Consider the following 27,911-nt stretch of genomic DNA (forward strand, 5'->3'; position numbering starts at 1 on the left):
TGAACATCACAGTTGCTGCACTCTGTGGTTATATTCCATGTGTTACATGCAAAGCGGTGATAACATTGAGCTTGCTTATAAGTCAGTTCAAAAATCTATAGATTCACCGAATCTACAGAGGAACACCGAGTCTGAGCTTCACAAGAGCTGGTTTGTCACAAGAGTGTGAGCGTATCAGCTCTCCACTGCTACAGTTTCTACAGATATGTATCTCTTACACATGATAAATCCATCGACAGAATTAAAGATGGATTATTTTTCTCCCTGTCATGCATCTTGTACATGCAACACACACAATAATTTGCAGAATCACACGCATGACCAAATGAATCAGATCAAAGGATGGCTTTCTAGAGGCTGAAAATGTTGAACAGATTCTTGTCACATCACTTATCATGAAGAAGCACACATGAAACCTGCAAAAGTAAAATATAACTTTGCTGATATAAAATTTAGAGGAACATTAATGAATGAGCTGAAGGTCAATGAGATTAAAACATGAACGACACATTAACAACGTATGCAAACAATATTTTCTTGTACGAAATGTGAGAGATCCTATAGGATTGACTTGGAAATAGGACAGAATCCTTGAGGTCAAAATATATCAGGTGCTCGGCCACATCAAGGTGTCTTTGAGGCACTAAACACCTGATTTGACTAATTTAAGTTTAAACAACACAAACATTAATCAACAAACAAAAACAGACAAAACTTTAAATGAATTGTCATTTCTTCAGTGTTGTCACATGAAAAGATAGAATAAAATATTTACAAAAATGTGAGGGGTGTACTCATTTCTGTGAGATACTGTATATGATAACTTGTTGATGTACATATTTTTGTACGTACAAAAAAAGTAAATAAAAGTCATACTTGCATATCAAGATGTAGTCTTGGGTACTGAAGCAACGATCACAATTACAGATGGGTGTTAAAACACTTTCATTTCAATTAAACACAAAAGATAAAGAGACCAGCCTTCAACCTTCATTATATGAACGCTTATACGTTTAAACTGAATCCGAAGTAATAGAAAGTTATTTATCGTCATTCCCATCATAAAAGAAGACAAACATATTTTTAAATATGCTTTATTTATTCACTATTTCTTTTATCACAAAGAAAGTCCTTGAAATGCAGACTAGTGTGTGTCTGGTATAGAAACTGTACACAAAAGCAAGGCACTATACTGTACATTTAAATTAATTATTTTCTTTCGCTCGTCCAATATTTCATGCCGCCATCCGAATACAGACGTGAAGCTCATCACAGCTCATAAAGAGATCTCAACCAGCAGCCATTCACACAAAACACAGAAAAAACACAGACATGTAAACTCTTCTTGAAAAAAGGGACTAAGACATATGACAACATTACAAGAATCTTTTCATGGTTTCCTACAAAATCTTTTATACAATTTCAAATTATTAGCAGACTTGTCAAACATAAATACACACTACAACATAACCCCACTGCACATCGGACCAAAGCGTGACAGATAGAGGTGCATGACTTTGGACATGATGAATGGGTTTGATTCCTGTTTTTCAGACAAACCGAAATGAGTGAATAAACTCGTTTTAGACGTCATACTGCACACAGATCGCACGGGAACAATCGTGACCATCAAGTTGTAGCACATAGACATGTAGAGGAGTCGGACACATACACATCACCTCCACAGACGTACAGTAATAAATACATCAAAAGCGGACGCCACAGCAGGTGCATCTGTAGATCCTAAAGTGACCTTTGACCTGACCGTTTACCCTGTTCTCAGTGCGCAATCGTCTCCCTTGACCAACAGAGAGGTCGAATAATCGGGGTGACCGCAGAACCTGTGGTCATAGAGGAAATAAACAGCCATCGTTTCTGTCGTCAGGTTTCTAAAAGAGTCCTTTGGCTTTTTTTAGGTTTACTTGCTTCCATCCCGGCAGAGCATCAAACTCTTCTCTCTTTATCTCCAACACACTCTGAGAAAACAAACAAAACAAGAAGAGAGAAAGGAGATACACATTTATTTAAGTGTACATGCAACATGCATAGATTCAGTATATAGTGAGTCGGGAGAGGTTTACGGGAATGTGACCTGACTAGGCGGGACGTGCCTCCAGTGCAATTTCTTTTGTTCATATCGAAAGTGAATTTAAAACAAATTCACAGCTTATCAGAAAATAACCAAGCAAGCTATATGAACTATATAGATAACACGGTTGTATCTGTGGGTGGGGACAACATGAACATAAACCTGAGCAAAGAGCAAAATGTCTGTTTGTGACAACTTGTGACAAATCCAGATTGATATTAAAATCATTTTTATCCATTAAAATACGATGACAGCTAAAAGACGAGTGTTGGAAATGCATTTACTTTATTGTCGCAGATGGCTGTAGGTGTTAATGCACTTTTGTGTGGAACAGATTTATGGATTTACCACGTCACGCCTAGTAGGATACACTATAAAAAGATCTCAGAACTGTGCAAAGTATTGCTGGAAAGGAAACAAGTAGATTGTCAGATCTGTGTGCTGATTCAGAGATGCTTTTACATTCTGTGAGCGTGAGGTCTTTGCATGCATGTGTTTTCATGTCAATTTTAAAAGCTCTCAAGGATTTGGCTGAAAAAAGAGCGGACCGGATGAGTTGCGTCCAGGACGCAAGGAGGAAGATAAGGCAGGAAAGTGATGCCTTCAGTGAATAGTGAAGGAGAGGTTACCATAGAAACCATCTAACCCTGTGACTTAAGTCCATGTCTGAATACAAACACATACCTACCCAGAATTCCCTACAACCCAGCCTAGAGTCAGAAAGGTAAAACATCAAATTCTCAGTACTGTATGTGGATGATTCATATGAAAAGATTGTTCTGAATAAAGGGGCTGTAAACATTTATCAGCTGATTTACACAATCTTATAATGCATTTCAGGATACGTGTAGGCTCACCTCGAAGTCCTCGTCCGTCAGGTATATCTCGAGTCGCAGGGGGTCGACGCCCTGGGGAAGGGGGCGGGTTTGCAATGTTGAGAGCGGATAGATGCTCTGACAGAGTCTGGCCAAAACATCCTCAACCAGAATGATTTGATTATACACTTCTGCCTCCTGCACAACACAAACACACAAGAAATGTATTTAGGTCTACAAACGTGATACGTAAACCAAAGAGTATAGACACCAAGAGGCGAAACATAATAGAATGTTCTATTGCAATAAGAGAGAATTTCCGTCATTGTTCTTTCCTAAATTTTTGCCGTCACACCAAAGGACAAATTTGCATATTAATCTGTCAAATACCCAAATTTCACTGGAAAAAGCTCATGGTTCATAATGGTATTTTAATGGAAACCATTAGAATTGAGTTTTATTGTTTTTTCAGCAGTAATGCATCCTTGCTAAAAAACAACAACAATAGAAATCAAATAGAAACCATCACAGAAATTAATGATTACCATTATGAACCATTCGTTTTTACCATTAAAACCATAACAAAATTCAATTTTGTAGTGTGTTTTTTGTATTATTCCAATAGAATTTAACATTATAAATCCATTAAATTTGTGTTTTAAATTATCAGCATGGTTCTATAAGATCATCATGTTTGTTGTGTGTTCCAGGGGATTAAAACGTACAATATGTATTTCAGACCTAGTGGAGAAATAGTGACTAATAATAGTAATAGTAAATGCCTAAAGATGAACCAAATGGACATATTCAATAAAGTAGGCTAAATGGTTGGATTCCACAACTGATAACATAAAACATATATATGACAATACAACATTTACTGTAGGTGTCATAAAATTTACTGATGACTTAATTTGAGAATTTTCTATTGCTCTATTCTGTATGTCTGGTATTTTCACCCTCGAAAATGGCAGCTGCGCTACCAAAGCGCCACCTAGTGACTGTTTCCCAAAAAGCACCAGAGTTTCACCTCTTGGTATTCTGTACTCTTTGCTTAAAGCAGCTACTTAAATTTTGACTGAAGGGATTTTTAGATCTTCATTATCTATTTTAAAGCACCAGCTATTTGTCCAAAACGACTTGCAGAGCTTTCTGTACATTTCAGGAGCATGTGCATTCCCTAGGAATCAAACCCTTGAACTTTGTGTTGCTAGCGCCATACAGTTGAGCTCAAAATTTAAAACAGAACCAACCCTCTCTGTGATCTCGGCGATATCTTCTCTGTGCTCCCAGCTGGGGAACATGTTTGTGAAGGTCAGAGGCTCCAGTCCAGCATGGATCAGGTAGGACTTCTGAGGTTTCTTCTCATTCTTCTCTGTTAGAGCAAGAGAAGTGTCAGTGACAGGCTCTTTTAACTAGTTTATGTCTTTAAGAGATATAAACAAATCACAGACGGCTTCAGCTTAACAATATTAATAACAACCATGTTTCCTAGACATTGGCATCACTCATTTAAAAATCCCATATACAACGGTGGCCAAAGGGGATGTCCAACATCATAAAATTATTTTTTTTTAGAAGATGCATTAAAGATGTTGTATGCTCCCTTGGAGTGTGCACCGTAGCTCAGCTTTGAAACAAATCTTCAGCAAAAAAGTACACAACACAATAAGCAAAGTTTACTGACTCCTAGGTTTATGAGAATGGTTACAAAATATTACATTTATTCATATTTATTAACTATTAAAACCAGTCAATATTTGCTCTATTTCCATTAAGCATTTTGTATTTTATGCATTTTAAATAAATAAATAAAAACATTGCCTGATGTGCTGTAATTTGCATTTTTTGTCCACTAAATATTTTAAAAGTTTAGTTTTTTATCCATTTTGTACCATACAATCTCATATTTTGATAATTTCATCTAATCTAGGGGATATTAAAGACAAATATTGTACAAATATGCCACCGGACATTACTTTTGGCGACTATTGTAGGTCAAATATTAACAGACCAAACAATTATAAGCTTTTATTAAATTATTGCTGAAAGACATTACCACTATCAGTAGCCAAAGAGATTAAGAAATTCTACCACATAATGTCTGGAGTGCACAGATAAGCTTTCCAGGTTTCCTGGAGAATCCCAAGCCAAAGATTATTGGCTGCTAAAGCTGCCAATCACCTCTGCAGTACTGCAGCACGGTTTCCATGGCGCACTTCCTGTCTGAGTCCCAGCGGATGCGGGCAGAGCCGGTGCTCTCTGAATCCTGCGGCCACCAGCCCTGCCACAGGTAAACTTCATGATAGTTATCCACTAGGAACAAAGCTAGAGAGAGAGAGAGAAGGTCAGTGCGCATCAAAGTTTATTGTTTCTTTTACTTATGTAAACATGCTGTGTGGTTTACCTGGTTGAGGGGCGGAGAAAAGGTCCTCCTGTAGAAAAGGCAGGGAGCAAACCAGATCTGCAGCTCTGGATGGGTTGAAAAACTCCAGCGCTACAAACTCCCCGGAAGAACTACTGAGCTGGAAGAGTCGGGGTGTGAAGTTGAACTTGCCGGGGTCTACAATAGAAAACAAACAAATCTGGTAATAAAGCAAGAAAAAACAGGCTAAGATGTACCGGAGAAGCAAAAACGTTTTTTTACTGTTAAGAGAAGCATGTTGTACCTTGCAGCATGCAGTCATAAGCCTTGCGGTCTTTGCTTCCCAATGCATCCCAGAATTCCAAGGGCTCACCACCTTCCTCGCATTCGTGAATGGTCAAGTTGCAGCTACTATGAAGCCCCGCCTCCAGCGGTCGCCTTGGAAACATTTACATTTAATCATAAGCACACGACTTTATTCAAAGCGACTGGCAAATGAGCCAATAATAAGCTTTCTTAAGTGATTGTTAAACCCCAAATAAATGTACTGTTATCGTTTATTCATCCTCACGTCAAGCCTGTATGACTTTCTCACTTCTGCAGAACACAAAAGAAGATATTTGGAAGAATGTTGGTAACCGAACAACCATTGACTTCCATTGTAAACACAAAACATTGCTCAAAATATCTTCTTTTGTGTTCAACAGAATAAAATGCCACATAGAGGTTTTGAACAACATGAGGGTAAACTATCCCTTTAAAGAGCAGTCAAGTTTATACAAAAAAGTTGTTTTGTGTAAGGTTGTGGTGGTCTCAGCAGATCAGGTGGTAGTAAATGTACATCTCTTCTGATCATTGCATGTGCATGACTCACTGCTCTTTGATTTTCTCAGCAGATTTTCGAGCTACATGTCGTGTGTGGGTTTGAGTCTTGCAGCCGTGCCACAGGTAGATCAGAGCTTTGTTGATGTTCAGAAGCACAATCGAGGTGCGTGATCGCAGGCTGCTGCAGTGACAGCCCACTTCCAGCAGGTGGCCCTCTACTGGCACTTCACCACGCACACAATACAGACGCCATTCATCTGAAACATAGCGGGTCAATGTGAACTCAAAATAAGAACAGTGGGACACGGAAACCAGGACGATAAAGACAGAATAGACACAGTCCAATACAAAAATGTAGAAATGACAAGCAAGAGAGACGTGATTTGAGAGGAATTGTAGCATTCTGCTAATATAATATATTATACCGTGCACATGTGACAATGTGACAGGCTTACAGACCAGGTATCATCTCTTAAAAATAGTCACTTCTTGGATTTTAACATAAATTATTATATGACAACATAAATTATAATCACAATTATTTGGGACAGTACTGACATTGATTATTTATTATGATTACTCATTCACTTACTAATTAATGAGTAACTAAATAAGGGAAAGAATGTCAAATAAGTTCAAATTTATTGCATCTTTTATATATAATAATATAAATATACAATTTAAAAAAATAAATTACATTAAGATAAATTATCAAACCTACTGAAAACTCCAAAACATACATTCAAGATGTCTTTGTCAGTGAAAGAGGTGCACTGAGGTTTAATGACAAGAAGAAATGAGAAAATCCTTGCTAAACAGAATGTTGCGCAATAATTGTCTGACCTTGGTTATTTTGTTTTCATAATTGTCAGAAGCCTAAATTGAAATTGAAAACCAATTACGATTAATTGCACAGCCCTAATTTTAAATGCAATGCTTAAAAACACACACACAATTCAATTTATATGGATTTATTCACCAGATTGGAAATGGAAGGTCAAGTTGAACAACTTTACAAAGTAAATATAATGCATACGTTTTCAAAATAATATGAAGTATAGAATTCTGACTTTCCTCAAGAACAGATGAGAGTGACTCACTCTGTATGTTATCCTCCTCCTCTCCTCTTTTCCCAGAATGCACGATCATCCCCCCATTGAAACACTGCAGAAAACAGGGCGGCTCCTTTCCCTGCTGTACTTGCATCTGAACACCACAAACAAAAACAGATTGAGCCAAAGAAAGAAAGATCAGCAGCTTTGACTGTGTTCACTCTGGCATCTCTTCTCACCTGAGCTCCCTGCTCCTCATCCAGTTCAACGGTCATGAGCGCAGACGTTCCTTTCTCACTGACAGTAGAGTTCCTGCCCTGCCAGAAGAAATAGCAGCACTTCTCTCGACCTGGACCAGCACTGCGTGCCTGATCTGGTTTCTGTCTGCTTCCCACTACACACACACACACACACACACACACACACACACACACACACACACACACACACACACACACACACACACACACACACACACAATGACACACCCTTATAGCAGCATACACATTTAAAAGGACCATGTTGGTATCTAACACATAAAAGACACAGAAGAGAAGTTTTCATGCCGTTACCTACCTGCGGCGCTCACCATGTACTTCCATTTCACCACGTAAGCGTCTCCCTCGTGAAACTGGCCGATGCTCTGTTTGGGCAGCCGGCTATAGTCGAACTCCAGAATGTGCCAGACGTCGACTGCTACGGTGCTGATCTCCAGAGACCTAAGGCTGTCCTCAGAGGCGCTCTCCACCGGACCGTGCCCTCTACCCACATCCTGACCATCCAGAACTGTGCTAATGGCTGACTGCAGAACCGGCAGCATCAGAGAAGCGTTGTACGCCCGACATTCAGAACCAGAGTCTGTCACCGGCGACTCCTGAGAGATTTTGATTTTCAAAACAACATTATTATTATTATAATACACCAAACATACAGCCAACATATGAATTAAGCATCATTAAATAAGCCTGATATAAAATTACACAACAGACATTAATATTTGCAACTGTGAAGACAGAGAGAAGAAGAAAGAGAGGGAGAACAACAAAAAGAAAAAAGAGAGTGAGCAAGAAACATGTAGACAAAGACTAAAAAAGAAAAAGAACTAAAGGGCGAAATAAATAAAGGGCAAATAAAAAAGAAAGAGTGAAAGAAAGAATGAGTGGAAGAAAGAAAGAAAGAACGAGCGCAAGAAAGAAAGAATGAATGAATGAAAGGAAGAACGAATGAAAGAAAGAACGAGCGAAAGAAAGAGTGAATGAAAAAAAGAACAAGCAAAAGAAAGAACGAGCAAGAGAAAGAGAAGAAGAAAGAAAGGGAGAACAACAAAAAAGTAAAAAGAGTTAGTGACCAAGAAACATGTAGATAAAGACTGAAAAAAGAAAGAAAGAAAGAAAGAAAGAAAGAAAGAAAGAAAGAAAGAAAGAAAGAAAGAAAGAAAGAAAGAACGAAAGAACGAGCAGAAAAAAGAAAGAACGAGCGAAAAAAAGAATGAATGAGCGAAAGAAAGAAATAATGAGCGAAAGAAAGAAAGAAAGAAAGAAAGAAAGAAAGAAAGAAAGAAAGAGTTAGCGAGCAAAAGAAAGAAAGAGCTAGCGAGCAAAGGAAAGAGCTAGCGAGCAAAAGAAAGAAAGAGCTAGCGAGCAAAGGAAAGAGCTAACGAGCGAAAGAAAGAAAGGAGCTTGCAAGCGAATGAAAGAAAGAAAGAACAAGCGAAAGAAAGAATGAAAGAGCTAGCGAGCGAAAGAAAGAAGCTTGCGAGCGAAAGAAAGAAAGAGCTAGCAAGCAAAAGAAAGAAAGAGCTAGCAAGCGAAAGAAAGAAAGAGCTAGCGAGCGAAAGAAAGGAGCTAGCGAGCGAACGAACGAACGAATGAAAGAAAGAGCTAGCGAGTGAAAGAAAGAAAGAAAGAAAGAAAGAAAGAGCTAGCGAGCGAAAGAAAGGAGCTAGCGACCGAACGAAAGAAAGAAAGAAAGAAAGAAAGAAAGAAAGAGCTAGCGAGCAAAAGAAAGAAAGGAGCTTGCGAGCGAAAGAAAGAAAGGAGCTTGCGAGCGAAAGAAAGGAGCTAGCGAGCGAAAGAAAGAAAGAGCTAGCGAGCGAAAGAAAGGAGCTAGCGAGCGAACGAACGAGCTAGCGAGCGAAAGAAAGAAAGCAAGGAGCTAGCGAGCGAAAGAAAGAAATATAAACAAAAGTATGAATGGAAATAGCAAACAACACAAGACGGATGGAAAGAATAATGAAAAGAGAAATAAAGTGTGAAAGAGAAAGAAAGAATATAATAATGTGATATAACACAAGAAAGAATAGCTGTAACTGACACAGAAGTTCATCTGCTCACCTTTATCTGAACGAGCTGCTCCATGACTGTATTTGGTGACAGTCTAGAAGCATCTTTCCAGTCCAGAAACTTCTCTTTAAAAAGACTTGTTTCATTATGTTCAGTCAGACGACCAAATATGGCCCAGTCAGGCCGTCCTTGACCTTTCCTACGAACCACAAAAAAGGAACATTGTGCTTTATGCTGTATTTTGAAATAAAATATGAAATTATCACAAGTGACCCACCTTGGTATGAGAGTGTTGTGTCCTCCAGGGTCCAGCGGGTTGATGTCACAGTTGGTATAATCGAAGGTGCCATTCCAAAGATGTTTGGCCAGCTGAAACGCCACCTTCCTCTGTGCAAGCGTCACCTCTTTACCGTGCCAGACGTAAACTTCACTACCAAAGTCAAACACAAGCACCTATAGAGAAGAGGATTTTTTTGTCAACAGCACTTTACAGGGAAGGGAAAAGGGACGATGATCAAATATAATAGCACAAATAAACTGTAGTAGAACAGAAAAATCTGTAAATCTGTAGATGATGTCTGTCTGACCTCTTTAGAGCCCAGCAGGGAAGTGCGAGGCACTTTTCCCCAGAAATCATCATCGGGAAGCAGTTTATCATCCACCAGACGAAAGATGCAGTTCGTCTCCACAACTGCGCTTTCAAACTTCTCGTCCTCTTCTGGAGACCCGGCCGCTGGAGACAGAGAGGAAAAACATTCACAAGTTCATCTAAACAACTTTCTTATCCATCATCGGTGATGTTTACGTGTCTGTGTATGTGTTGTACCCACGTTGGTAGCTGCCTGGTCCTCCAAGAATCTTCCAGAATTCAGCTGCTATGGGACTTTGAGAGTTCACGCCTTCTTCAACGGTCTCCACCTGTGTTGCTCGGCAACTGAGATCGTGGTTCAGCTGGATATAAGTGGCCAGTTCTGATGCCTGGAGGTTACGCAGAAAGACACAACAGTGATGTAGAAATCAGAATCAGAATCAGAAGAGCTTTATTGCCAAGTGTGCTTGCACACACAAGGAATTTTCTTTGGTGTTGGAAGCTTCTAGTACAGACATTTAACACAATGACAATACAATATAATACGATTTACAGTCTAAAAGATTCTAAATTGTGCATATATAAAATAAAGACTATTTTACAGAAAATGGGGGATAATAACATATAAGAGACATTGTACCGGGTAGTATATAGTAGAATAAACATATTAACAGATTGTATGTACACTTGTGCAAATGGATAATTTAGTAAGTAGAGGTAGTGTTATATACATGTATACATAAGATGTAGATATAATAAGGCACAGTAGTGCACACTATAGGAGTAGTGGAAGTGGAATATTGCTCTTAAGGAGCAGTTATCTGTTTAGGAGGGAGATTGCCTGGGGGAAGAAGCTGCTTCTATACAATCAATCGTTAACTATAGTTGTGATGAATAACAGGCAGTACCTTTGCTCTTTCTATGACATTTGCAAACTCTCCAATCCAAACGAAACAATTTCCAGGTGTAACCAGTAGAAAACAGTCGCCGCTGTTGAGAGAGGAGACTCTGGGCTCCACTAGTCTGGTCTGCACGTGCCGTCGGCCTGGAGAACATCGATTTATGGTCAGCATTATTAATACATCCTCATAACATTTAACAACACAATGTTGCAGTAAAATCTGAATATAACTACAGCTTTTATTAATATATTTCAGCTTTTATAAAGTTAAATGCTGTGTGAATTCAGGTTGATTGAGACACTTTTTGACTTTAAGATGAATGTCAAAGTGTCCAGATCAACCTTAAGTCATTCATTCTATAAACAATGTTTTTTATGTATTTTATATGTTTTTTCCTTATTTTTATGTCTTTACTTGTTACTGCTAAAATTTATAAAATGTGTAAAATATAAAAATATATATATATAAAAAATTAAGGAAATAAAAAATAAAAAAACAAAGCTGCTTTGCAACAATGCAAATAAATAATTCAATACATTTGAAATGACTATTATTATTGTAGATTGATAACGTATATATCAATCTATAGACAGACAGAGTGATAGATAGTCAGATTTTGAAATAAATCTATAAAAAAATACATAATATAGATAGATATACATTATACAGAGTGATAGACAGTCAGATTTTGAAATAAATCTATAAAAAATACATAATATAGATAGATATACATTATACTTATATATATATATATATATACATACAGTATACAGTATATATATATATATATATATATATAGTAATTCCTCACATAAACATTATCTTATAAATAAAAATATTAAAAAAGAAACTACATAAATAAACACATCATATACTGTAGATATACGCATATTATTATATGCAGTATATTACTTTATTGTTAAAAAACATTATATAGATTATTATAGATTATGTACAGTGAGGGAAATAATTATTTGCTCCCCTACTGATTTTGTAAGTTTGCCTGCTTACAAAGAAATGAAGGGTCTATCATTTTTATGGTATGTTTATTTTAACTGATAGAAAACGAATATCAACCAAAAAATCAGGGGAAAAGTATATAAAGGTTATAAATTGATTTGCATTTCAGTCAGTGAAATAAGTATTTGATCCCCTTCCAACCAGCAACAATTCTGGCTCCACAGATTGGTTATGCGCCTATATGGACCGCAGATTAGTCCTGTCACTTTAAGAAAGTACTCCTAGATCAGCTTGTTATGTATATAAAAGATGCCTGCCAACAGAATCTGTATCTTCCATTTCAACCTCTCCACCACCATGGTCCAGACCAAATAGGTTTCAAAGGATGTCAGGGACAAGATTGGAGACCTGCACAAACCTTGAATAGGCTACAGACAGAAGCTTGGTGAGAAGGAGACAACTGTTGGTGCGATTATTTGGAAATAGAAGAAATACTAAATAACTATCAAATGCCCTTGGTCTGGAGCTCCCTGCAAGATTTCCCTTATGGGGTAAAGATGATCATGAGAAAGGTTAAAGATCAGCCCAGAACTACATGGAAGAAGCTTGTTAATGATTTCAAGACAGTTGGGACCACAGTTAGCAAGCAAACCATTGGTAACATGCTATGCCACAATAGATTGAAATCCTGAAGCACCTGCAAGGTCCTCCTGCCCAAGAAGGCCTGCCTGACTCGTCTGAAGTTTAACAATGAACATCAAAATGATTCAGAAAAGGTTTGGAGAAAGTGATGTGAGACCAAAATTGACTCCTGTTTTTGGAGGGAGAGAAATGCTGACTATGACCCCAAGAACACCATCCCTACAGAGAAGCACAGTGTTGGAAACATTCTGCTTTAGGGCTTTTTATCTGCTACGGGTACAGGATGACTTCGCATTGAGGGGCTGAGGGACGGGCCAGTGTACCGTAAAATCTTGGACGAGAACCTCCTCCCCTTAACTAGACCACTGAAGATGGGTCGTGGATGTGCCTTTAACATGACAAAGACCCAAAACATATTGCCAAGACAACCAAAGAGTGGCTTAAGGAGAAGCACATTAAATGTCCTAGCCAGTCTCTAGACCCTAGTCCTATAGAACATCTGTGAAGGAGGCTAAAACTCCAATTTGCTGAGCGACAGCCAAGAACCCTTAAAGATTGACAGAGGAGTGGACTAAAATGTATCCTGACACATGTGCAAACCTAGCGACCAACTATCAGAAATGTTTTACCTCTGTACTTGCCAACAAGGGTTTCTCCACCAAGTACAAAGTTATGTTTTGCCTGGGGATCAAATACTTATTTCATTGACTGAAATGCAAATCAATTTATAACCTTTATATAATACCCTTTCCCTGGTTTATTTTGATATTCCGTCTCTATCAGTTAAAATAAACCTACCAAAATGATAGACCCTTCATTTCTTTGTAAGCAGGCAAACTTACAAAATCAGCAGGGGATCAAATAAATATTTCCCTCACTGTATATAGATTTGACTGTGGATCGAGCTATTATTGGGCGTAACAGTGACCAAAAACATGTCTCATCATGCTAGGGTGTGAAAGACTGACCTTTGACCTGCATGAGCATCAGTTTTTTGTAAGGAGCTGCGCTGTTATTGCTCATCTGCTCTGAGATGCTCACGCTGCGCAGACTCACGCTGCTGTAGTTCTCTTTACGGGCCAAACCAGCCAAAGCCGCATCCGACAAACTGGAGCTCTTACTCACTGAAAACACAAACAAACATCCCGTTATACATATACAGACAAACAGGGGAAGCATCTTTCTGTCCGTCAAGTATCCACTCACTCTTCTCCTGTTTCATTCTCTTGCTCTCTAGCTGACCGACGTTCAGTCTCTGCTCGGTGTACTCATGACGGATGTCATCTCGCGCTGCCAGAATCTTTAAGGGATTCCTCGAGGCCTGGACGTTACGAGAGGGACGAACGGCCCGCCTGTGCTGCACCATCGCTGAGGTCAACCTGGGATCCAAGGAGATGTCAAATTTATAGGAACAGAACAAGACTTCATGTGTAATACTTTCTGTTACAGAATCTTACTTTGGTGTTTGTTTTCCAAAGATGGCATCAAAGTCTTCTTCCAAATGCATCCTGCTGCTCATGCTGCGGGGAATATCCGTCACATGGCGGTAAAACTTGGAGAAGATCTCATCGTCCAATCGCATCACTTCCTTCACCGTCTTCTCCGTCACAGTCAAAGTCGTCTCCTGCAAACCTGACACTTGAAACGAATGGAGAACAAAGACAAGAAAAATAAACATTTTTTTTTTTCAACTAACACGAAGTGAGCAGATCATGCATCAATAAACTCACCTTTACTGTTCAAACGCCCCAAAAACGTCTCCAGCTTTTCCAGCTTCTTATCTGACTCCATTTCTGCTCTGGCCTCAATTTCTGCAACACATCATTTTTTTATTTAAAACTAAGGGACTTTTCGAGTAGGATTATTTATTTTGTGTTTTCCACTTTTGTACGTGCATTACATTCACCTTCTTGTGGTTTGGCGACGCTGCTCTTCAGTTTAGCAGATACTGGGGAAAGAATCGGGCTGATAACTGCAGAGGAAGCAGCCAGACCTGACACACAGAGAGAAACAGATAGAGAGACAGACAGAAAGTAATCAGACAGACCGATATAGAGGCAAGCGTTCAGTACAGACAGTAAGGACGGCAGGAGAGATGACTAACAGAATGACATATTTTGATTTTTCCTGACCTTTTTTCACCATCTTGGCAGCCACGGTGTATTGGGAAGAGTCGTTGGCCACTCCCTTTCCTGTACTTTGCCACGCCTCCTCCCGAATAGAGATCATCTGTTTCCTCGCTTCAATAGAGATCTGCCCCTCCCTATCTTCTTCAAGTTTCTGATTGGAAAACAGGTAGAAATATTTACAATATTCTATATTAAAAATATTTAAAAATAAATAAAACAATTGGACAATACATTCCACTACACTAAATACTAAATATAGTCATTAAATCTGTACAAAAATATTTTGGTACTTTTTAGACCAGGGGCCCGTTTCAGAAAGGAGGTTTAGTGAAAACTCTGAGTATATTAACCCTGAAATGAGGGAAACTCTGGGTTTTCCGTTTCAGAATGTGAGGTATGTCAAACCTGAGAAAGCGGGGTAACTCAAGCCCGTTTCTAAAGGAGAGGTCACCTATACTCCGAGTGAGTTCTTTGGTAAACCCAGAGTTTATTTCGATCTTCTCCCCCTTTTAAAGCGCAAGTGGTGTACCTCATTCATTCATTCATTCATTAATACAGTCATTCATAGCACACATTTTGATCACACAGAGACTTAGCTCAAGGTAAGTCTACCCAGAGTTGATAGAACTAACTCAAATCAGCTGTTCTGAAACCAAAAAACTCTGAGTTGTTTAACACCCAGATGCAAAACTTTGAGTTCACATTTTAACTCGGTGTTTGTTGAACCTCCTTATTGAAACGGGCCCCTGGTGTGTTTAAATCGATATACTTCCTATTTAAATAACAACATTTATACAAATTAATTTTCTCCAAAAAAAAAATACAATATGCATAATTTCAACAGCAACAATTATTTTATAATAAACTAAATACATTCAACAAGTCGAAAACAAAACCAACATTTACCTCAGCATGAAAGAAATGACTGTATTATGTACAGATTACTGTATAAACTGTATTGAGAGACTCTTGTAACAGTATAGCAATGTTCAACCAAAACAACCAAAAAACAATGCCAAAAAAACTGGTGGAAGAACAGAATAGTGGACATAGGAATGTTTACTACTAAACTCAGAAGAACAATGAGATTTTATGAATTATGAGAACAGGAGTGGTCCCAAAATGCACACTGTCTCTCTTACCTGCCCCTGATGCTCTACATACTGGCATTTTGGGGAAGATGGAAGAGGAGGAGGAGAGTAGGTAGAAGAAAAGACAGGCTCCTATAGACAGAGATGGACGACAGCACAAGAAGTAGAAAACAGGAGTAAATGACAACACAGAAATGACAAAAGTAGTTCAGTAAAGAGTCGGGCTGTCAACTCAATTTATCATAATTCATCGATTCCAAAATAAATGTTTGTGCTTAGATAATGTGTGTGTGTGGCGTGTTTATTTATATGTATATATAAATACACAAACATACATGTATATGTTTAAAAAATATTTGTATATACTGTATATACATATTGTAAATACACATATACATATATATATGTGTGTGTATTTACAATATGTATATATATACTTTATATATATTTACATGTATATGTATACACACCACGCACACACACATATTATATAAACACAAACGTTTATTTTGGAATCAATTAATAAGGATTAATCAATTTGATAGCACTAAAAAAATGAGAGAATAACACAGATGGAGAATGCTGGAGGAAAAATAAAGGCTAAAAGAAAACTTAAAAGACAAGTCCTGAACATCAAGGTGTTTAATCGCAAAACATGTTAGATTGTGAACCAAAACATCTTTACACACACAGGTCACATGTCTTGTTTTTTTTAGCTTCAGACAAACAAGAAAAGCTTCATTTTTATAAAGTTAAAGCTGTATTTTCCATAAAAAGAAAAAAAGGTGCTAGTATAACAACCTACATTTTTTTTAAAGTGAAACTGAAGAGGATTCATTCTGGGCAGAAGAACAAGGGCTACTTCAGAGATAGGCTACAGATAGGGAAAGCAGTGCATCAAGTCTTCGCAGCTTAAAGAAACAGCCAATCAAACTGCAGTTTGCACTAACAGGTCAGCCAATCATCTCACAGCTAAAGATCAAAACATCAAGCCATTTGACTAGCAGAGTGTAGCAGAAATCAGGACACAGCGGCTGATGTTTAATATCTTACCCAGAGCTGCTCAGATGCTGTGAACTCACTGATAACAGTCTGCTCTTCCTACAACACACAGGGGGGATGTACGCATGCATGAGAAAATGACCAAAATGTTTAAGTACTACCTAAAAGCTATTCTGTATTCAGTCTTATTATTAGATACAATTTTAACACTTTTGCACTTAAATTAGGAGAGTGATATTTTATCATCGTATGACAATAATATAGGATGCTATGCATGTGACTTTACATTTACGCATTTATCAGTATTACAAGACTTGTTTTTTCATTATGCGTGTTTCCTGGGGAACGAACCCTCAAACCTTTGCACTGCTAACACAATGCTCTACCAAATGAGCTACAGGAACACTCTTGCACCAGACGGCACTGAAGAATCCACACCAAGAGATACCGTCTTGAAATCTGCCTCCGATTCACAGCTTTGACTACAAGCCCGTATCTGTTACTACTGGCGAATTAGAGTCACATGTCTTACTCACACATCATGAGGAACAGCTCAATGAAAATCGTCAACATTTACTCACACTCATTTCAAACATGTAGGAATTTTTTGTCATTGGACAAAGTTGTTGCCATGCTTTAAGTGTAGTGAGAGTAAATTTCAGTAGAACAAGTGTCGTCCAACTCTAAAATACCTAAGAGCCAATTTACTATAACACTGTTCCTGATTTCATGCTGCTAGGTGACACGTTCTTACCTTTTTCTTGAAGCCTTGCTCTTCCCATATTGGGCTACTCTTCTCGCTTACGGACACCACTTCCTGTATGACTTCCTGTTTCTTGTTGATCCTGTTTTTCCAATCTTCCTCTCCACTCTTCTTCAACAGGGCCAACCTGAGAAACATTTCAAATGCTTTACTCCATCCTAAATAAAAAAGTATTCACTACGTTACATTAAAAAAAGCAAATAAGGATAAACTAAATCATGATTAAAAGGTAAAATTATATCCCGTTTTTAGAGAAAACGCATGAAGCGATTTAGAAATCTAAACCCCACAACATTCAAAATGGGGGGCGAGATTGACATATTAACTCTCTCTCGCTTTTCACTATTCAGGTTTCTTTCTCTCTGGCTCATTTCATCTTTCCCCGCAGAGGAACACTGAGAGTTCGAAAATAGCCGTCCGTCTTTGCAGTGTTCGCTGTGAGCAGCGATGACCCACATTCATTCATCAGAGCAGACAGAAGGAGAACAGCTACAGTAATCAGTCTGCTCAATGTGCCTCTGTTTCTTACACGGCAATACACCCCTAGGTCGTACGTGCTCTTATTTTGCCATGAATATACTTTGCATAGTGTATTATACAAAATCAAATTCAGTAATCACATTTCGTCTCACTATACAACTTCTAGACGTTTGCATTTAATGTATTGAACCAGACCAGAAGAAGTTAGGCATGTAGCGCTACCTTTATCCTATTTTTACATCTCCCAGTAAACCATGACTAAACTTTTGTTTTTGGGTAAATAAAATGAATGCCTGTGAGAAAACAAGCTGAATGAATGAATGAATGGCAGCAGTGCGGCCAGAAAAAGTTTCCCCCTACTTCCGGTCTCTGTCGCCATTTTGTGAAATAGGCGTATTGTTAAAAAAAATTTGAGGACAGAAATGCAATATAATCATGTGTTCAGAGGTGTATAAACACTTTACATTATCAAGTGTTATGTTTTTATTACCTCAGAATGAGCTATTTCTGTCTACATACACCGGGGTCCCCTTGTCATGTTGTTTCTACAGTAGCCCTAAACGGACAAACTGCTCTACAGAATGCATTTCGTAAATACCTTATCTCCTACAAAGAAGCGTAAACGTGACGACATATTTGCGCTGCGTCAGCCACCGTAGTGCTTCGAAAGGGAGGGGTGAGCGATGAAGTGAGCCATTGGTTGCAATTTCAAATCAACATCAAAAAGTCAAAATCGGGATCAAATGCATTTTATAATGGCTAAAAACATTGTGTAAATATTAAATTCACAATGATTTTGGTTATTAATATGCATGTTTGTATTGTTTCTGACCAACAATATTAAAATGTATGAAAATACACCATTTTTATTTATTTTCTTTATTATTTTAGCATTATAGTACCTTATATTTACTGAAGAACTGATTAGTGTGTCTATGTTCAGTTTGGTTGCCTGTGCGTGCAACCATTTTACGTCATCAAAAAAGAACATGGCGGCCTCCTTAGGTTAAAATGAGTATTACATTTAGGTTTTTAAGAAATTTTAAGAAATGAAAATATTTGATGTGTTTCTAACGACAAACGTTAGTAGTGTAAGGGTATTACAACGTATTAAGCCACACATCTCTCTATACCCAGAGTTCCCTTTAAAAAATCCCAAGCAGGTTATAATTGGTGTTTTATGTCATAGAATAAAACGTGAAAATATTTAGAGGTTTTGTTTACAACAGACCTTATTTCGGGCGATTTACCAAAAACTCATTAAACAAACCCATAGACTTTGGAGCGATGGAACCGGAAGTCCTAAAATTGCTTCCAGGTTTTGCATACAAAAAAATGTCATCTCTGAGCCTCTCCATTATCTTCAGTATACTCACCTTTCTTTGATCGACATCGACGTCATGACTTCTTCAGGTTCTTCTTGGATCTCTGGCCTTTGGTCTTTCAAGACAATGGGTTCAGGTGGGCCGTGTTTGATCTCCTCCTGGGCTTGAATTTGAGATGGTATGAAGCACTGGGGTTTGGGCTGAGTTTGAGGGCGTATCTTTGGTTGCGGGGGAATGTATGCAGGTGACTGGGATGGAGGATAAGATTGTGGTTTCGGCTGCGTCTGTGGAGGTATTCTGGATTGTGTCTGACGCTGGGGTTCGGGATACACCTGATCTGGCCGTGAAGGAGCCTGAGGGTCTATGTAGGTGTGAGGATCTGTAACCAGGTGCGTTTGCCCAGATGGACTGTAGGCTTGAGGCTGAATGTGGACTTGAGTGTGCTGCGGTGGATTTCGTTGAGGTTGCGGAGGTGTGTACGGCTGTGTTTGCTGGAGGTAAGGAAGAGTTTGAGAGGTGTGTGAAATACTTCTGGAGGAGACCACGGTGGCGCTCACAGCTCTCGTAGAGATATTGAGATCGGGGACATCTGGTGAACGCAAACACACAGAAATCCTGCATCAGTGCACATATGCTGTTTTTTAACACAAATCTCAGCATGATGGTGTTTTTCACATTAAAGGGATAGTTTACCCAAGAATGAAAATTCTGTCAATCATTTATTGTCTTTTTAAACCTGTATGACTTTCTTTCTCCTGTAGAACACAAAAGAAGATATTTTGAAGAACGTCGGTAACCAAAACAACATTGGCCCCATTGACTTCCATTATATTGACACAAAACCAACGAGACATTTTTCAAAATGTCTTTTGTGTTTTACAGAAGAAAGAGTCATTCAGATTTTGAATGACATGGCAGTGAATAAACGATGACAGAATTTTTATTTTTGGATGAACTATCGCTTTATTTACAATAATGAGAATCATCATTTTTAACCAGTTCAAACAAACAAAAATAACAAATTTTTACATTTATGCAGGCGTTAAATGAACATGGAGAAAAAACAGGGTTTATGTATCTTAACCAGATGCATTATACCATTAACATTTACTCGAATCAAATACACTGCTCAAAAAAATGAAAGGAACACTTTTTATTCAGAGTATAGCATCAAGTCAATTAAACTCCTGGGATCTTGATTTGGTCAGTTAAGTAGAAGAGGGGGTTGTTATTCAGTTTCAGCTGCTTTGGTGTTCATGAAATTAACAACAGGCACACTAGATGGGCAACACTGAGACGACCCCCAAAACAGGAATGGTTTTACAGGTGGAGGCCTTTGACATTTTTTCCCTCCTCAACTTTTCTGACTGTTTTCCACTAGTTTTGCATTTGGCTATAGGGTCAGTGTCACTACTGATAACATGAGGCGATACCTTGACCCTACAGAGGTTGCACAGGCAGTCCAATACGTGCCATTGCCAGAAGGTTGGCTGTGTCTCCCAGCACAGTCTCAAGAGCATGGAGGAGATTTCAAGAGACAGGCAGTTACTCTAGGAGAGCTGGACAGGGCCATAGAAGGTCCTTAACCCATCAGCAGGACCGGTATCTGATCCATTGTGCAAGTAGGAACTGCCAGAACCCTACAAAATGACCACCAGCAGGCCACTGGTGTGAATGTCTCGGACCAAACAATCCGAAATAGACTTCATGAGGATGACCTGAGGGCCTGACGTCCTCTAGTGGGCCCTGTGCTCTCTTCCCGGCACCTCGATTGGCAGGTTCGAGGTTGCACCTCAGACTGTCCAGGAACTCAGTGCTGCCCTGGTCCAGATCTGGGAGGAAATACCCCAGGACACCATCTTTCATCTCATTACAAGCCCGTGGGGGCCATACAAACTACTGAGTATCATTTTTAGTTGGAAAAAAATGGACTAGCCTGCTGCATCATTTTTTTTATTTCATTTTCAGGGTGTCTTTCAATTCAGCCCTCTGTAGGTTGATCATTTTCCTTTCCATTAAACGATGTGGCTTCCTTTCGTTCCGAACACATTACCCAGTCCATATCAGCATAGATATCCCGCATGAAAATGTTCCTTATTGAGATCTGATGTGTTTTCAAAGTGTTCCTTTAATTTTTCTGAGCAGTGTATATCAAACATGTTCCAAATGTTCACAACTGTCATGTTAATAATCCACAATCTGTGTGTAGCTGCAAGCATGTAACGCTGAAGGCGACACACAGGACTCAAAACCAAAAAGCGTCACACATGCGCACACACCCAATGAAAGCAGACATTTATTATATGGCTCAATCAATATCTGACACACACATACAGACCCCAGACACACAACACTAAAACAAAAAACATTCTTTAACTTAAGACAGACATCGTCACATCCTGTCCTTTAAAATGTGTCAGACGTGAAATTTACCCTAATAACGGTTCATCAATGTGTGTCTTTTTTTACAAAGCAACAATATGTGTACATGTTGAGTAATAAGCATCAGTCTTACCACTCCCAGTCCTGTCATCCATTCATTGCTTCTTTACTACAAATAATGAATGCGATCATGTCTTTCACACATGCACACGCGCCTCTCGGATGCAGCGGGAGGAATAGTAACAGCTTTGAAGACGCCAAACAAAAGGCACGGAGGAGAGAATCACTCCACGCTGCCTTCTGCCCAATTCATTTCGGCATCATTAGTTTTGGGCGGCTCGGACAAAGACAGCTGGGCATCTGATGTATGATAAATTATGCTAATCGCATTCGACTCGAGCAGCCTGCAGGCTGGAACCCGATCTCCGGTTAACCCTGTTAACCCAATCAGAGGGTGCGCATGCGCAAGTGTATGTGTGCACGGCTCAAACAATAGACACAGCTGACGGGTTGCACCCTACCACCCGTCCAAACTCTCTTTCACGTCTCTTACCTGAGGTGACGGTCCTGATACCGCTTCCTCTCACCGTCTGATGAGCGTCTTGTGACAAGAAGCCTCCTTGGGAGACGGACGCGCACTCCTTCTCTCTCTCCCTCGGACCCCTCAGCTCTGCGTCTCCCCTGCCGTGAGGGGGTGTGTGTCTGAGCACATGTGTGCGTTGCGGCGAGGTCCCTGACTCTCTCTCTTCTCTTCCCAAGTAACCAAGTCTGCCCCTCCACCCAGTTTCCTCTTGTTTCTGTCCACTGGCTGAAACGGGCAAGGCCCCACCCTTGCTGTACGACGACTGGCCGAGCTGCTCCACGGGAGGCGGAGACCGAATATCAGGTGTGCGATTTTCCCCACTCTCCGTGAGACTGAAGTATCGAACCCCTCTCTCATATGCCGGGAGCTGAGCAGAGCCCGTCTGATTGGGCGAACCCTGAACAGAAGGCGGAGTGTAAGTGGGTGCCGTGGACATCCCCATGCGAACATCTGCGGTCATTGATGGGGAAGCACTTGTCACCGTGGCAACAGAGGCCTGGGTGGTGGCTGCAGCAGCGGAGTGGACCAGTAATGCAGAGAGGGGCTCCAATTTCATACTTCCATTTCGTAGCTACACACACACACACACACACACACAGAGAGAGAGAGAGAGAGAGAGAGAGAGAGAGGAGAGAGAGGAGAGAGAGAGAGACGCATTATGATTTTTAGATGTCTTTGGAAATTGTGTCCATAGCCCCTAGAGAGGTCAAAGGTCACATATAGACTACAAAGGCAGCTGGCAGAGATCGGATGTGCTTTGCATACAAAACAACAACCTCTCAGACACAAAGACATGCACAAAAGTGAAATGTTGTGTAATTATTATCATTAATAGTAATTATTTATACCCAGCTGTTTAAAACAACTCCAATCCCAGTTATTTAAAGCAGTTAACTGGAAAAGTTTACCTCACAAAAACGTAATTTTCTCACCCGTGTCAATTCTTCCCATATGACTCTCTTTGTGGAACAGAAACAAATAAGATTAAATAAATAAATTCACATTTAATTTAGTTTATTTGTAAACTGCGGGGAGGCTGAGCATTGTGGAACAATTTTATTTTGCCGAATAATTTACAATATTATCATGTCCAATGTACGTAGTATTAACACAACATCAGTAATCATGGATTTTAATATCATGGTTGTTGTCAATACTGGTATATTAGACAAACCTAACATGACTTCAGTTTTCATAAACTGAAATAAACGATGTACGTTACTTGTTTAGGGATGAAAAGCCCTTGGTCATTACATGCTTTTAATATATAAAAAGAGAAAAACATACAACGTTCTTTCAGGACCAAAGTGCTATTAGGACAGCCCAATGACTATGGTACTGTACCCAAATAAATGATATTAACTTGTCTACATAAAAAGGACTATAAAGAGATATATAAAGTCAGAACTGAACAGAACTAAAGCGGACTCCACATGACCACATAAAGTGCATGTCCGCAAATGTGCAAACAACATAAAACAGTTACAATTCTACACAGAACAAGGCACAGAGACGAATAGTAACAGGTGAGTAAATAAAACTTTTTATCTTTGACTTAACTATTCCTTTAAAGGGGTGACACGGCTAAAACAAATAGTATCGTTTGTTTTAGATGTAATGTAATGTATATACACGATTTCAGGTTCAAAAACGCTGTATTTTCCACATACCGTGCATGTTTGTATCTCCTCTTTGCCCCGCCTCTCCGAAACGCACAGATTTTTAACAAAGCTCATTGCTCTGAAAAGCGAGGTGTGCTATGTGATTGGCCAGTTAACCAGTGCGTTGTGATTGGTCGAATACTGCAAGCGTGTCACGGAAATGTAATGCCTCTTACCATATTTGGAACATCAGGTTCCAAAGCAATTGTACTGACAGGTACGCCCACCTTACTTGCGTATACATTTGAGCAGAACTGACGTAGATTTGTGGGGGTGTGGTTACACGAGGCGTTTCAGGCAGGTCTGGTTGAGCATTCGCTTTTAGATAGAATGCATCTTTTGTTCCCACACTTTAATTTTTGCAATTTTACATGTCTAATACATGCATGGGCAACTTACATCACACCAAAGACACAGAAAAACACGTATTCTCACCATCCTTTAAACTTTTGAAGGTATAGTTCACCCAAAAATGGAAATTCTGTCATCATTTACTCACCCTCGAGTTGTTCCAAATCTGTATAAATGTCTTTGTTCTGATGAACACAGAGAAAGATATTTGGAAGAATGTTAGCAACTAACATTTCTGGGACATCATTGACTACCATACCAACTGTTTGCTCTCCTAAATTCCTCAAAACACCCACTTTTGGCTTCAACAGAACAAAAAAATTACACAATAACTTTCCCATTATGGTAGTCAATAGTGCCTCAGAATTGTTGGTTACTAACATTCTTCCAAATATATTTCTCTGTGTTCATCAGAACAAAAACATTTATACAGATTTGGAACAACTCGAGGGTGAGTAAATGATGACAGAATTTCCATTTTTGGGTGAAGTAGCCCTTTAAGCATTAAGATTAGACATTTTAAGAATAATCTTTTAAACTAGTCATTAAACAGCAAAACATCAAAGCAAAGTTATAATGCACAAAATGCAAATGCAACAAAATATTCAGCTGCTGCGATAAAGGCAAGGCTCTGAATGATCAGCCAATCAAAAGCCTCTGTCCAAAGTCTTACTTGCTCGCTCTGAGGGGGACCAACAGAATCATTAGTCACAGCGGGTCGATCTGTGTGACTGGATGAGTCTACATCATGTGTAAATTCCTGAAAATGGCACAACGTCTCTTTACTTTCAGGAGAGCACTGCCTGGAGTTTACCAAATACCTCTAAACTATTCAGAACACAATGGCAAATCTAGTTTTCTGTTTTTGAAAAGTGTGCCGTTTCTGTGCAAAACTGAATTGTAAAATAATTATGTCAAACAAAAAGAAGTCAAAAAATAATATTTTAAGTCACTTTACTTCTTTTCCTAAAAAAGTTTTTAAATTGTCAAATAAATGCCAGACATTTCAAACTAAACACATCTTTTAGAATATATGAACAAGTAGGAGAATAAAATAGACAGACCTGTTCAACCTCGCCCTGGGTGATGGGTTGGGTCTGGAAGCGAGGATTGGCCCTACGTTGGCGGGTGTCAGGGCGCAGTCCATTTCCTGACTGGCCAGGGGCTTGTGATAAGCGGTTAAACAGTGCCATCTTCTCACCCAGACTTAATGTGGATAGGTCTGGCTCGTCAAGACCCGCCCCCTTTTCTTCTGGAATCGCCTCTTTCTTTTGCTCACTGTGACCCGAGCCATGCGCCGAAGATGCCTGCAGGCTGAATGGTACATTTGGAGCATGTTTATACCGTAATAAAAAAATTATACAAGCAGATGTGCTGTAGACCAGTGTGACGGCAAAAGCAAAGAAAATATTGTGTAAACCTTGCAGCTCACAAAACCAACACAAATTTTACTCTGCAATGTAAGTCACCTTGGGTAAAAGTGACTGGCATATGCGTAAATCTTCTGTAATGGTGAGGAAAAGCATTAAGTTTCACCATGAGATAACTGTGTTATAAGTAGAAGGAATAAGTGAGGGATCTGTTTTTTCAATCATATCATGTAACTTTTACCCAAGTAAACACATACAGAGGTTAATCTAGTGCCTGGCCATATAGAGAATTTATTTACTACATTTTAACTTTATAGTTTTAGTAATTCTCGTAAAACTGTTGATCGTCGGGTGACACCTCTGACATTTGGGTGTGTGTGCAAAACTGAGAATGTGTTTTGGCTGCTTCGCATGTGACTATTTTATGTACAGCTAATCTGGGAGACCATGCGCAAACGCAAACACCCAAAACATCTGGGCACACATATTAATATACTCTTCTTTTTCATTACACACACAGTGACCTACATAATCTACACTAAAATTTGAAATCTTCTTCAAGATCTTTAAGAATTTTCTTTTTTATGCATAACTTGGACCAAATAATGAAGTACTGAAAGAAGAATTCCAATACTATTCAAAAAGCAGCTCAGGGTGAACGTCAAGAAGCTGCTTAATAAAATGCACATTTAAAGAGTTTATTTGCAAAAATAATTTTAGTAAATTCATGTTTTTTGGGGGGATTTATTGTGTTAGGTGTTTTTTTTTAGTTATTATTACTTCATTAAAACCCAACTAAAACAGGATTTCTTGAAAATCTGTTTTTGCAAATGAACTCTTATTTTATACAAGTTGTAGGCAATGGGTGGCTTCTTTGAAGAATGCTAAAACATAATATACAAACCCGATTCCAAAAAAGTTGGGACACTGTACAAATTGTGAATAAAAAAGGAATGCAATAATTTACGAATCTCATAAACTTATATTTTATTCACAATAGAATATAGATAACATATCAAATGTTGAAAGTGAGACATTTTGAAATGTCATGCCAAATATTGGCTCATTTTGGATTTCATGAGAGCTACACATTCCAAAAAAGTTGGGACAGGTAGCAATAAGAGGCCGGAAAAGTTAAATGTACATATAAGAAACAGCTGGAGGACCAATTTGCAACTTATTAGGTCAATTGGCAACATGATTGGGTATAAAAAGAGCCTCTCAGAGTGGCAGTGTCTCTCAGAAGTCAAGATGGGCAGAGGATCACCAATTCCCCCAATGCTGCGGCGAAAAATAGTGGAGCAATATCAGAAAGGAGTTTCTCAGAGAAAAATTGCAAAGAGTTTGAAGTTATCATCATCTACAGTGCATAATATCATCCAAAGATTCAGAGAATCTGGAACAATCTCTGTGCGTAAGGGTCAAGGCCGGAAAACCATACTGGATGCCCGTGATCTTCGGGCCCTTAGACGGCACTGCATCACATACAGGAATGCTACTGTAATGGAAATCACAACATGGGCTCAGGAATACTTCCAGAAAACATTGTCGGTGAACACAATCCACCGTGCCATTCGCCGTTGCCGGCTAAAACTCTATAGGTCAAAAAAGAAGCCATATCTAAACATGATCCAGAAGCGCAGGCGTTTTCTCTGGGCCAAGGCTCATTTAAAATGGACTGTGGCAAAGTGGAAAACTGTTCTGTGGTCAGACGAATCAAAATTTGAAGTTCTTTTTGGAAAACTGGGACGCCATGTCATCCGGACTAAAGAGGACAAGGACAACCCAAGTTGTTATCAGCGCTCAGTTCAGAAGCCTGCATCTCTGATGGTATGGGGTTGCATGAGTGCGTGTGGCATGGGCAGCTTACACATCTGGAAAGGCACCATCAATGCTGAAAGGTATATCCAAGTTCTAGAACAACATATGCTCCCATCCAGACGTCGTCTCTTTCAGGGAAGACTTTGCATTTTCCAACATGACAATGCCAGACCACATACTGCATCAATTACAACATCATGGCTGCGTAGAAGAAGGATCCGGGTACTGAAATGGCCAGCCTGCTGTCCAGATCTTTCACCCATAGAAAACATTTGGCGCATCATAAAGAGGAAGATGCGACAAAGAAGACCTAAGACAGTCGAGCAACTAGAAGCCTGTATTAGACAAGAATGGGACAACATTCCTATTCCTAAACTTGAGCAACTTGTCTCCTCAGTCCCCAGATGTTTGCAGACTGTTATAAAAAGAAGA

At 39.1% G+C, this 27,911-nt stretch overlaps 1 protein-coding gene across 2 annotated transcripts in view; it reads right to left on the bottom strand.

The window, feature by feature from the left end:
* Nucleotides 1-1,084: 1,084 nt before the first annotated feature.
* Nucleotides 1,085-27,911, bottom strand: part of svilb (supervillin b) — a 106,371-nt gene continuing 79,544 nt past the window's right edge. For both annotated transcript variants that reach the window (XM_057332911.1, XM_057332910.1), the window contains 28 exons: nt 25,353-25,602; nt 24,962-25,048; nt 22,247-22,847; nt 19,363-19,900; nt 17,498-17,633; nt 16,795-16,842; nt 15,793-15,873; nt 14,654-14,801; nt 14,428-14,514; nt 14,252-14,332; nt 13,979-14,159; nt 13,728-13,900; nt 13,490-13,645; nt 10,926-11,062; nt 10,259-10,406; nt 10,016-10,161; nt 9,706-9,881; nt 9,480-9,627; nt 7,723-8,020; nt 7,386-7,540; nt 7,195-7,300; nt 6,144-6,351; nt 5,574-5,707; nt 5,312-5,467; nt 5,089-5,232; nt 4,158-4,279; nt 2,947-3,102; nt 1,085-1,976 (listed from right to left, as the gene is read on the bottom strand). In XM_057332911.1, coding sequence (XP_057188894.1) covers nt 1,890-1,976; nt 2,947-3,102; nt 4,158-4,279; nt 5,089-5,232; nt 5,312-5,467; nt 5,574-5,707; nt 6,144-6,351; nt 7,195-7,300; nt 7,386-7,540; nt 7,723-8,020; nt 9,480-9,627; nt 9,706-9,881; nt 10,016-10,161; nt 10,259-10,406; nt 10,926-11,062; nt 13,490-13,645; nt 13,728-13,900; nt 13,979-14,159; nt 14,252-14,332; nt 14,428-14,514; nt 14,654-14,801; nt 15,793-15,873; nt 16,795-16,842; nt 17,498-17,633; nt 19,363-19,900; nt 22,247-22,847; nt 24,962-25,048; nt 25,353-25,602 — 4,888 coding nt within the window. In that variant the 3' untranslated portion in view covers nt 1,085-1,889. The remainder of the gene's footprint in view (nt 1,977-2,946; nt 3,103-4,157; nt 4,280-5,088; nt 5,233-5,311; nt 5,468-5,573; nt 5,708-6,143; nt 6,352-7,194; nt 7,301-7,385; nt 7,541-7,722; nt 8,021-9,479; nt 9,628-9,705; nt 9,882-10,015; nt 10,162-10,258; nt 10,407-10,925; nt 11,063-13,489; nt 13,646-13,727; nt 13,901-13,978; nt 14,160-14,251; nt 14,333-14,427; nt 14,515-14,653; nt 14,802-15,792; nt 15,874-16,794; nt 16,843-17,497; nt 17,634-19,362; nt 19,901-22,246; nt 22,848-24,961; nt 25,049-25,352; nt 25,603-27,911) is intronic.

This window comes from Triplophysa rosa, linkage group LG5 (assembly GCF_024868665.1).
Source record: "Triplophysa rosa linkage group LG5, Trosa_1v2, whole genome shotgun sequence".
Taxonomy (NCBI): Eukaryota; Metazoa; Chordata; class Actinopteri; order Cypriniformes; family Nemacheilidae; genus Triplophysa; species Triplophysa rosa.